Genomic DNA, 12,509 nt, shown 5'->3' on the forward strand with positions numbered 1-12,509 from the left:
GCCCCTCAGGCCGTGGCATCGCCGCACGCGGTCGCCTTCGCCGTCCCCCGCGCGTCGATGTCCGAGGCCACCACAGCGCCGCCTCTTCGGCGCGGGTCGCCTCCATCCGCGCATGGTCTTCGTCACGCCGCTGGGTCTTCCTCGCCTACTTCGTGTACCGCCGCCGTGCCCCCACCCCAGGTCGCCGCTGGGCTAGCCAACCACTTCAGGTCGCGCTGGGCTCGCCGACCACCGCAATGCCCGTCTAGGCGTCCAGCATGACCACCCATGGTCACCGCTGGATTAGCCGCCTTCTACGTCTCCAACCGTCTCGACTTCGTCGCCCGTGCCATCGCCTCGTCCCCGTCTACACCACCTGCTACTCTACTCTGAGAACCGCGGGCAGCGTCGGCATCTCCGTCGATCTGCGACCGCGACGCTTCCGGAGGCCTCCTCTGCTAGTCCCTCTGACACGGCGATAAGTTCATGATGGTCCCTGCCCTTCGCATGCCCGGTACTGGCAACACCGGAAGTGCCTTCGTCCCCGACACGTTCCCGAGTCTGGCAAACTCGCGCCGGACGTCTCGTCTTCATCGGCTTCGACAACGTCTTCATCGGCATCGCCTCTACGACTGCCTCGACCGCGTCACCGACTTCTTCTATGTGTACTCGGTTCTGGCAGAACCGAAGTATGCCTTCGTCCCCGACGTGCGCCTGGTTCTGGCAAAACTAGGGCCGCACCTCGTCCTCGACGGCTCGGACTGCATCGACTTCGGCATCGACAAACCTCCACGACTGCCTCGATGCGTCTCCGTCACTCTCCTCGCGCACTACGCGCTTGCGGCTACATCGACACCGGCACCCGCCCACGACATCGACCACGGCAATTCCTCGCGCGGCTCCCTCGACCAAGGTTGCGGCACCCACGCTCTCGGCTACCTCGACATCGGCACAAAGGGCTACCACCTCGCCTGCGCCTCACCAGCTTCTTCTCCAGTCTGACCGTCCGCGACGCTACTCTTGTTCACGTCGCTACCGCTACGACTGCGGGGGGGTGTTAGAGAGATATTAGGTAGTATTAGATGTCACAGGATTTGTATAGGATTTGTCATTCATCTCCTGCCTTATCTCTGGGAGAGCTTCTTAGCCTCCAAATCTTGTACCCTATATATACTCGCCCATAAGGCGCAATACAACATTCAACATATTCCGTCAATCTCTCTCCCTCTCTATCCTTCTACAGTTCCAATAACTAAGAGTAAGATATTCAGAAGTTATGCAAATTTTTATCTTAATTGCTTCCATTAAAAGCTAAAAACTCATATTGGCAACTATTTTGTCTCAGTTATACAAAATGATTATTGCCATGATCTCCATGGAATCGTGCGCCAAGGTGCACATCTAAATCTAGTAGTTGTCAAGGATGTCACTTGGCAGACGCGGGCAGTGGAATGGCACACTTTCGAGCTCGATTTTTTTCCGTTGAAGGATCCTTGCAGGTGCTAATCGTCCCGTCATTGTCACCATCATCGTCACTCGCTGCGGAGACGCATAACAAGTGTTCGATGAAATATGTGAGCTAAATGTAGGCTTTGAAAAGTTAAGCATGGGTTCGGTTAGAATCACATTTTTTAGAGGAGCAAATATATTCTTTGAAGGATACTCAGGTGGTTAGTCGTCTACATTGTAAGGGATCCGAAGTTCTCACCAAAGTTGGTGGAATTTTAATAAACAAATAACTCAATAAAGACTAGGTTTAAATGTAATTTACTTAAAATTAAGCGTAAGAAACTTTCTTCATAGATTTTAGCCTAATATTTCGTACTCTTTCGTCCTATAACAGTTATCTAAGATTTTTCAAAATTCTAGGATATCTAGATAGTTTCACGAGACGAAAGGAGTATTTAGAATCCCTACATTTCTGGAATATTCTTAATTTCATTTGAGGGATTTTGTTCCTCGAGCCAAACTCGGGAGCGGAACCGTCCGAGTTCCCAGTTGGCCAGTTTCCTATCGCCCGGGCCGCCGCCGCGGCCGCCGCCGCCATTCCCATCTACAGCACCCGGTTACTCGACTCGCCCGTGGCTGCCTTCTGTGCGAGCTCACTGATGGAGTTACGGTCCGGCCGTCGACTCATCCCACCATCGCGGCACGGAGCACGCCGTCGCTCTTTAGCGGACGGCGACGGCGTGGATCGGATCAGTTCCCTTCCCGATGACTTGCTCCTCCAGATCCTCGGCCGCCTCCGTTGCGCCCGCGACGCCGCCCGCACTAGCTTCCTCTCCCGGCGTTGGCGCGGCCTGTGGAGGTGCCTACCGGAGCTCCACTTCCGCGAGATCGGGGCAGGCGCTCTCGGCGCCGCGCTCGGCCAGGCCGGGCGCCCCGCTCTGTCCTTCCTCGAAATAGACATACCCGAAAAACACAGGATCACGGACCCTGCGCGCGTCTCCGCACTGCTCCGTGCCGCCGCGCGGCTCGCGCCGGCGAATCTCGTCCTCACCGACAAAGATCGATCCGTCCCCTGCTTCGACCGCGCAATCTCGATGAAGCTGACCGTGCACAACCTCCAGCTGACACCGCCGGCGCAGGGCGCCGTGTTCCCGGTGCTGGAGCGGCTGACCATGTCGCGCTGCCACTTGAACACGGATGCGCTGGTCAGGCGGTGCCCTCGCCTGCGCGTCCTAGAGTTGCTCCAGTGCGCCATCGGCACGATCAAGGTTCACTCGCCAACGATCGAGGAGCTTGTGGTGAAGCAGAGCTTTTATACGCAGTGCATTCACATAATGGCTCCCGTGCTTAAGCGGCTGACAATGGATATCCAAGTGTGGTTCTTCTTCACCTTGTCGTGCTTCTCGGCGCCGATGGTGGAAGATGTCTTGTGGGAGTGCCGTAGTTCCTACCAAAATATTGGGGTTGGCGAGTGGTGGCGTCTGCAAAGACTCAAACTATTGACAGAGAATAGTGCCCGCACCCTACGGCTGTTCATAGACGCTAAGATGCTTCGGCATACGGTATGGTTGTCTACTGAACCTTTATATTCTTGTTAATTAACTGGTAGTTATCTGAGACTACATGAGCAACATGTCAACATGTATATCTAAATAATAGTTTGTCTATGACACAATAGACGAGATGTAATGGGTTTATGCATCAATCGACGAGACCTGGGGCATCCTCTTTCTCAAAAAATAATAGAGGAGATGCATACTTGGACCTTATATGTTTATCTAGAATTATAGTACAAAAAGTAAAGGATTTCAGTAATATGAATGTAGCATGTTCAAATGTCATGTATAGTCCTTGTTATAGACAATCTCAAAAAAAAATCCTTATCGAGATCAGGTAGACAAGTTGTAAATAGGGCAACACATGCTGTCAGGTTTCTCAAATTAACTGAATACCAAGCAGTACACATAACTGAAAAAGTGAGTAATTTCTCGAAATCTTATTGCTAAAGACCCCACTAAAAGTAAGGTGATAAATCTTCTTACTTTATATGCGTTTTTGTTATCGAGAATGGAAAGTGGATGGAGGAATACAAATATGTTACATGACTTGTTCAAGAGTTCGATGTATATGTTGGTTCTGCTATTGTATACTTGTATGCATGTGCTTAGAGCATCTCCCCTAAGATCCACAATATTTCACTTCCAAAAGGATGTTTTTGGGACAGGGGAGAGATTTTTTGGGGGAGTCAAAATTGCTCGTCTCTAGCAACTTTCCTAAAAGGTGGTCCATAAATTTAATTCTTGGACTAACATACGAGATAAAACTACTTCATGCCTTTATATAATCATACTATTGCAATTATAATCGTGCACCGTAGACATATTTCTTTGCCAAGAGCTTATGTTTTGATCTTCGTCTCCAACCTAGATGCAATGGCCTTTATCTTGTGTTCGTGGAGGATATTGTCCAAGTGTAGCTCAATTTTCATTGTCTTCTTGAATTTTCTTATCTTCTTCGATTGACTTCTTTTCTTCCTCGATCTTCTTCATTGCTTCTCCATCTTCCAGGTTGCGTCTAGTGCTAGCTCTAGCTTCTCTTCGGTCTTCTTCCTTTATTCATCAGATATCTTCTTCTCGTAGATTGTGAAGTTCAACTATTCCAAAATAAATATTTTTTAATACATGTGTGGGTGTATCGCAAGAAGTTTCAAATTTATCCATAGATAAGATAATGAATGGCTGATGTTTACTCACCTTGGTGTAAACTTCAGTTTAGTTTTGCATAAAACTTGGCAACTACCATTTTGATGTCTCTCTTCGAAGGCACTTCCTTCCATGGAAAACAAAAAAACCTTCATTTTCCCTTCTTTTGAAACTAACAACGAATAGACCTTGTATCATAGATCACACAAGTATGCATGTTCCACTTTGGTGATCAAATTACTTCTGTGGTACTGTATATGCTATATTGTTAATTATTTCCTTTTCACACGCCATTTTTTAACATTTGCAGAAGCATATGCCGCCCGCGGAGCGAAACTTTAATCAACATATAGGACCGCTCCCCGCCTTTTCTGTTCTGGAGCTATATTTACTCAACGGAGAACATGTTTTTGGAGCAGCAGTGTTGAACCTACTTGAAATTCGTTCCACTATAAGAAGGCTTAAGGTGGTCATTCGACATCATGCGGTAATTGATTCTTTAACCAAGATCCTTGATGTATACACTTTTCAAAATCTGTTTAGTTTATTGAGTTAGCTACGTAAGTTGATGATGTTTTCGCATATGAAGAATCTGCATTACTTCACTTTTGTTTCAGGACGAAGAATCATGTCCACCAGAATGTGCTTGTGATCTACCACGAAACTGGAGAAGTCAGAGCGTCTCCTTGGTGGCTCTTGAACAAGTGGAAATAAATGGTTTCAATGGAAATGACCACGAAATTGATTTCTTGAAACTTCTGTTCCGATGCGCAACTCAGATGAAGACAATGACGGTGCAACTTTCCACCAATATTTTGGGAAGTAACAGAGAATGGGCGGAAATATACAACATCTTTAAGGAAAATCCTTCTGTCGAATGTTTTGTTACTGTAGCAGCAAGCAGCAAGCAGCTTCTGTTCTAGATGATGACTCTATGCTTCTTGGCGCGACAAGAGTCTATATGTAAAAAAGATAGTCTCTATTTAGTCAAAACCTCTGTCCCGAATGCCTCCATTTGTACAAACGCCTCGTTTGACCTGCATAATTTATTCTTTTAAAGGAAGGCATGTATGTTTCTTGTCATAATAAGGAAGCCCGGCATGTTCTTCTTTTTATTGAATGTCTATTGGATGATTCCTATTCCTGTTGATAAAAAGAGTAGCTGGCTGTCATCTTTTCTTCGGTTGTGATTATTTGGTTTGTTTGGGCTCGGGGGCTGTCATTCTAGGATGGATGTCTAATCATTCTTCAAATAATGCATCATATCTTAGTGGTGACTTCGTCAACCTCAAGATATGCAGGCTCAGTGCTCATAGGGGTAGGGTGTGCGTACGTGCGTTCATAGGGGTGTTTGTACGTGCGTGTTTGTAAGCGTCTGCGTTGTACTGTGTTCTCAAAAAAAAAAGCATCCTATCTTAGTTAGTTTGATGCTTAGATTGGTTAGAGCATCTCCACCGGCGCTCCCGATAGCATTTTGGGGGCTAGCATCAAAAATGCGCTCGCACCGCGCGCCCCAAAAAGTGCCAGCGCAATTTCGAGCCCAATAGAAGGACGTGAATCGGGCGCGACGGCACCTCGCGGCATGTCGGTTTTTGCGGGTGGGCTCCGCCTGGCAGCGAGAGGAGGCGATGGGTAGCGTTGAAAACGACACGGGAAGGTTGGTTGTCGGCGTTAATGGTCTCCCGTGTGGAAACCGAAGCGGCGACGAGAACGGCGACTGGCCACGCGGCATCCACCCACCTCCCACACGAGCCTTCAATGTGCGTCCGCTACTGTCCTTAAAACTGCACCGGCACGCTCCTCTCCTCTTCTCCCCCGTCTTCCAACCCTAGCCGCCGCGACCACCAATTCGCAGACGCCGCGCGACACACCCACCCACCGGCAACACACCCTCCGATGGCACACAATGCCGAGGCCGACAGGAGCAGCGGAGGCAGTGGGCTCCGGTCGCTCCAACTGACCTACGACGTTGCGGACATTCTCTATTGGCAGCGCATCCCCGTGCCGCTGCAGTTCAAGCTGTCGCACGGGTGGCACATGTCCAACGCCGGCTACGCCGTGCCGCCGCCGCCACCGGCTGGACCGAAGATGCGCGCCCTCATCACCGAGCGATGAGCGCACATGTCGCCGGTCGACAGAACCTAGCCTTCGAACGCGCTCAACAGCCCCATGTGGCCGCGGCGGTTTGAAGAGGATCCCACCATTGAGCTCGCGCGGTCGGTCGGCCGCGACGCCGACCGTTTCAACCACGTCGGCCGTCGGGCCTAGTGGCAAGGCCGCGACGTCGACATGATGCTGGCGGAGTACGGCTACCGCCAGCGCATCCACGGAGACGCCCGCGTGTCACGCTCTACTACCCGCAGGCGGAGTGCATGGCGCCGGAGGCGCCGCCTCTACAGAGGCCGCCAGCAAGGACGACGGCGTCTAGGAGCTCGTGCACCGGATCGTCGATCGTCGGCGGCCGCACGCGCTCGGCCGCAAACGCGCCTCCTTCGGGCGGCGTCGTCATCCACAACGGGACAAGGCGCGCATCTTCGGCTCCGGCTCGGAGGACGACCGGGACGGTCCAACGCCGCCGCCTTAAGGAGGAGGACGCCGCGGGCTCGCCACCACTTCCGCCGGCGAAGAAGAGATGGTGGGAGATGGAGGCGGGGGCGCAGGCAGCCCTCCGTGGCGGCGACGACCCGGAGGAGTTCCCCGGGCAGCACTTCATCATCGGCCGCTCCATCGACGAGGACTACCGGCAGATCACGCTCACCCCGCGGCAGGCGGCGGTGTGGTCCGCCAGGGACCACGGCGAGAACTTTGTCGACCTCGCCGGTCCTTCTGAGCCGCCGACGCCAAAGGAGGAGGACAACTGGTCCTTCGACTTCACCAATGAAGGATGTTGTGCCGGCGTCTTCCATATGGCAGTGGCGGCGTTTCTGCCGGCGCCTATTTAGGGAGCGCAGGTGGATATGTTAGTTTATGTGTTTTATATATCGTAGATCACCTTGGAAAGCTTTTCACTGTAGAGTGGACGGTCTGGTAGGTTCTGAATGCAGCGGGTGGTCTACACGCACATGCAGCTTCAGCACACGAGCAAAATCTAGGTACTCCTATGCCATCTTTGTCACGACCTCTGCTGGGAAGAAGTCACTTGAAAACTGAATGACATTAGGAAACACAGCTTTCTCTGTTTTTAACTTACTATTATCTTTAAATTTTGTTCGGGAACGTGGACGTTTCAGTTATTGCAATTCCAGCATGTACATGATATGGGTACAAGTACAAGAAAATCAACAAACTTGTGGCACTGTATATACTCTACACAGAGTCACAGAATGGTAACCGGAGTCGGAGAGCAATCCGTCCACGATTCATATATGCATGGCTGATCGATCGAGGCGATCGTCCCAGGCCTACAAATATGCCCTCGACAGAAACATAAGGATCCCATTAACACGCCCAGATCGATGCCTCCGATTCGACGACACCTGGATTGCGCCCGTTCCGCGGCGACGCCGTACCCCAACGGCGGGTGGCTGTCGCGACGCCACCGCCGGAGCAGAACCAGGCGCGCCGATGGTGATGGGGCCCTACCGGCCAACGTCCTCTCCGAGATCATTGCCCGCGCATCTTCGGGCGCCGCCGACGTCGCGCGCTTCTCCTCCACGTGCCGCCGCTGGGGCTTCGCCGTGGCGACGCACGCCGCCGCCATCTGCCGCGTTCTGCCTCCGCCCACACGGTACCAGACGCACCTCACCCTCGGCTTCTTCCATCAAGAAAACGAAGACGCCCGCGCCTTCCACAGGCGCCGCCGACCTTGCGACTCCGCGCAGCCGAGCTTCGTGCCGACAGCGTCCGCCTCGGCGCACCTCCTAAGCACGCTGTCGCTGGGCTCCCATCTCTTGGGCGGCCTGTTCGAGCATGCCCGCCCTGTCGCGTCCCGGAACGGGCGCCTCGTCCTGGAGCTCCGGCGCGAGGAGCGCGCCCAAGGCCTCACCCTCAGCGTCTACAACCCCATGACCGGGGAGGTGTCCGTGCTTCCCTCCCTCGCCGGCGAGGACTGCCCCGGGTACTACGCGTGCGCCATACTCACGGGCGACGATCTTGACGCCGCCAGCACTCCGCCGGGCTTCTTCCGCGTGCTCCTCGTCTACAACCGCCGCAGTTTCACGGCGCTGCGGATCTTCTCCTCCGACGTCGGCAGCTGGGGGGCGGAAGGCAGGATGCCCGGCGCAAAGATGGATGCCGGTAAGCTGCGCCGGCTAGGCCCTGCTGTCGTGGTCCGCGGAGTGGCATACTGGCCCATGCACCGTGCGGCGTTGGGCGTGCGCCTCGACGGCGCACCCATGGAGGCGATCACGGATGTTTGCTTCGTGCCCTACATCGAGCACTATTTTCCGGATTACCGCTTGCTGGGCGTGACACCGGACGGGAGCCTGAGCTTCGTCTACGCGCTATTCACCGGCCTCACCATCACCGTGGAGAGCCTGAAGCCGCAGAGTTTGGTTACTGAGTGGGAGTTGCGCGAATTGATCGACGTTCCCGAAGGCCCGGTGAGTTCAGGGACTGCGTTTAAGTTGCGGTGGTTCAACGAGAAGAGCGGCACAGTGTTATTCACCTCCAGGGAAGGCGGAGACGCTACCAGCGGCGCCTTCATGTTGAACCTCGCGACGAATTCGCTGGAGAAGCTTGCGGGTGGCGTCGAGTGCCATGGATGGAGAAACTTCTGCGGGTACGAGATGGACCGCGCGGCGCTCCTTGCTTCCATAGCTCGCTTCTGACCGTACGTGCGGCAGATTATGGACCAGCGCCTCCTCGTTGACGCCGCGCGTCATAGCGCCGGACGCGCTCCGCATCTCATCCAGGCCGGCGCACCTGCCCCGCATCCACTGCTCGACAAGGTGGAGAGGTCACGCACGTTAGGGACTGGACTGCGGGAGGAGGCGGTGGTGCATCCAGGCGCTCCTGCCCCGTACCCCGGTGAAGCTCCATGGATGGATCGAATCGGGTCGATCCATGCCAGCTGGCGCGCGCATGGATGGATTAATTGTGCTCACGACGCGCGCGTGCGAGTCATCGATCAATTCATTTAGTTTGGTCCATGCGAGTCTTTTCTTTTCTTTCTCGCGCACACGATCCAGCCCGCAATAATTAACTTCCCGGGACTGGAATTAGTAAAGGAATAAAGGATGCTGCTGTACATCGATAGCGATGGCCGCGAAACCAAAATCCATTAAGGAACCAACTTTTGTTAAAATTACCCAAAGGCCGGCCCATAAAATTAATGAGCGATCCATCATTAGTGTCACCCAAAGACTACGCAACTTCCTCCCTAATTAATCCATTCGCTCGCTCGCGCCCGGAGTCGATCAAACCAGCTCCATCCATCCATCCTAATTAATTTCCTTTTTCTTTTTGTATTCTTCTCACTTCGACGTGTATCATCATTTTCTAGCCAACACAAACTTTTCGGGATGGAAATTAGTAAGGAATCTCGTTAATTACCTGCCGAGAATTAAAATGAGCGATCAATTAATTCGGATCAATTAATTCGGAATCCATTAACTCGCTCGCGCCGGAAATTAATTGCCGTGTCCATCAACCAACACAGCTGTATCTATTCGCATATACAACGATCTCTTGACAAACCAAATAACTAAACCCATCTTCACTCTTCTCCTCCAAACGGCGCCTGATCGAGCGTTTGTGGGATACCTCCGCTTCGTGCCATGTTTGGGCGCGTCGCTGCCCAATCACAATACCCAAACGCATCCCCTAAACATTAAAATAACTCTTTCTTTTGCATTTTCATTTCAATAAAGAGAAGGAATTTACATGTACAATCGAGATTTCTAAAGTAGTGCAGCATATTGAAACAAATTAAACATAAAAACTGCGAAAATATATGTTCAAACTACTTCTTCTTTGATGCCCCGTCTCGTCGTCCTCACAGAGCCGCTTCCTGCTCGTCACGTCTTCCGAAGAGATAGTGACGTTCGACACGTCCGAGGAGCTTGTGTCCCCCTCCGACGAGTAGTCATTGGTGTATTCGTCGTCGTCGGTGCTCGCCGGCTGCGCCTCCGCCTTCGCCTTCGCCCTAGCCCTTGCCTCCTTCTTTGCCACCGCCTCCAGCCGTCTCCACCCTCGTCCTCTTCCTCCTCCTCCTCCTCCTCCTCATGGCTGTCGTCGGTGATGGCCTCCCCCTCCTCCCTCCTCGCCCTCGTCGGCCTCTTCCTCGTCCTCCTAGACGTCCATCGGCGGGGAACTAGAGCTGCTAGATGTGGCAGTTCTTTCCCACCAATGGGCGCCATCTCGGCGGCTTCTCCTCACTATTCGTGTATGATGGCAAAGAGAGGTTGCTCATGGTCAAAGAGGAGAGGATAGATGAAGGGCGCCGACCGGTTGGACATCGGAATGCGCAGACATATGGGTCTTATTGAGCGGGGATGAATGGCGGCGCAGATATCGAAGAGGGTTGAAGTTGCTCTTCTGCGGAATTCGCGCTCCTTTCCGGCGGTTCGCGCGTCGATCAACGCGGTTGCCACTGCGGCGGTTCCCCTTCCCAACAACTGCGCCGTCGTTGCGTGCCAATAATAACTCTGCCGCGAGGTAGGCGACGGTTGGGCGTCGTTCGTGTGTCAATGACGCATCGGGACCGCCACTCCCCGCCTCGCTTCTCGCTCTTTCCAGCGCACCCGAAGCGTCCCCAGTGGAGCGGGGACGGGCTCGGAGCGCCGGACACCGTATTGGGCCGCGCCGGGCGGAAGGAGGCTTTGGAGCGCGCGACTGGGGACGAAAAAAATGTCCGGCGCACCCCAAAGACCTTTGGGGGACGCGACTGGAGATGCTCTAACACTTGAAAGGAGGAGGATATTGTATGCTACCACTTCCTCTCCAAAGTGGACTACTCCCTCCCGATCCATAATAAACGTCTGGCCTTTAGTTCATTTTTTTTTCAAATTTAAACTAAAACCTCGACACTTATCATGTATCAGAGTGAGTAATAAACCAGCAAAATATCTCTGCATTTCATTTAAGAAAAAAACTAATTCAACAGCTACCTAGTACTAATCGGAAGGGAAATTTTGCAACGGGTTTTGATCTTTTTCGGGCCTCCGGATCACACAAGCACACAATATACTACCGGTACAGAAATAAATACTAACATACAAACAACATAGCTCATGCAACCAGTCAATCTTATGATGGCTATTACACCAACAACACATGCATGCATCAGGCTGCTCATGCATTGCAGCCATCACGTATCTAACCAAGGTGATAGCCAAGAGGCTAGCTCCTGCTCGACAAGTAGTCTCCTATTTGTCCCTGGGGTCTTCTTGATATGCGCCTTAATTGCACTTACAAATGATGGACATGTGTTCAAGCTCGGCATCGTTAGTGGGTGAGTTGAAAATGGTGTCCTCTTACTCGGTACCGTGCACGGAACATTTGGCAAACCTCTCCTGCGTAAAATGCTTGTCAGATGTCCTTGTAAGGCACTCGGATTTTTTCTATACGTTCTTGTTTTCTCCTATTTTGTGTGAATGTTACGTAAAGCACCACCTTTTGAGTTCACCATCTGCCTCTCTTACCCACCGCTTTATCTTGACATCTCTTTACCTCTCTCTCTTCCACTCTGTTTCTTCTCACCCCTTTCCTGAAACTTTCTCTCATCATAGCCGTGGCTTTGTTTTACAATTAACAAATACGAAAGGACATAAATCACCAATTTGGAACAAATTTAGGGTATGAGAGCCATAGAACAAATTAAGGGACACATGAAAATCAATGCAAGAACCAATCTTGCAAAAATATTTTGGACTTTTAGTTCGCAATCCCACTTTAAAAATCTCCCCCGCTCTTTTATTGGGGCTTAATATGTGGGCATATAAGGGAGGTGTAAATAGACAAATCACATGTAATTGCCACTTACGATAGAAAGTTAAGGGGGTTGACGTCACGAGTTCCACATAATAGAGTTGCTCTATAAACGACATGAGGAATGGTCACACACAATAGAGTTTCTCTAGAAACGATGCCAGGAAGGGGCACATGAGATCACGCCAAAAAAAACCTCTAAAACCCTATATTTATTTTTTTGGACTCGAGTCCTATTATGGGTATATGTAGTTGATGTAAACTGGAAACTTGCGTACACTTAGTGGCGTCTCCTTCACAAACAAGACTATCTTGAGGAAGTTTTTGGACTTGTAGTGGAAAACTCATGCTTCGAAACAACCTCGTTTTTAAGAACTTGACATATATTTGAGTTTGTCTTTTTTCTATGCTATATTATATCAATAAAAAAGGAAAGTCACATAAAATCACCGATTTTTGTGTAAAAAACTAGCCTATTTTTGTTATGGGTGCGCGTAGGACATTGGGACA

At 51.6% G+C, this 12,509-nt stretch overlaps 2 protein-coding genes across 2 annotated transcripts; both read left to right on the top strand.

Annotated features, from left to right (window-relative positions):
• The first annotated feature begins 267 nt into the window (after nt 1-267).
• Nucleotides 268-5,183, top strand: LOC127347113 (putative F-box/LRR-repeat protein At3g58880). Its single transcript, XM_051373338.2, has 4 exons — nt 268-325; nt 1,927-2,990; nt 4,441-4,617; nt 4,748-5,183. Exons 1-4 carry the CDS (start codon nt 268-270, stop codon nt 5,051-5,053), a joined length of 1,605 nt encoding a protein of 534 aa, XP_051229298.1. The 3' UTR covers nt 5,054-5,183.
• A 2,402-nt stretch (nt 5,184-7,585) lies between these two features.
• LOC127347114 (uncharacterized) lies at nt 7,586-8,899 on the top strand. The gene has a single exon (XM_051373339.1). The coding sequence runs from the start codon at nt 7,586-7,588 to the stop codon at nt 8,897-8,899; it is 1,314 nt and encodes a 437-aa protein (XP_051229299.1).
• Nucleotides 8,900-12,509: the final 3,610 nt, after the last annotated feature.

The sequence above is a fragment of the Lolium perenne genome, chromosome 4 (genome assembly GCF_019359855.2).
Source record: "Lolium perenne isolate Kyuss_39 chromosome 4, Kyuss_2.0, whole genome shotgun sequence".
In the NCBI taxonomy this organism is placed as follows: Eukaryota; Viridiplantae; Streptophyta; class Magnoliopsida; order Poales; family Poaceae; genus Lolium; species Lolium perenne.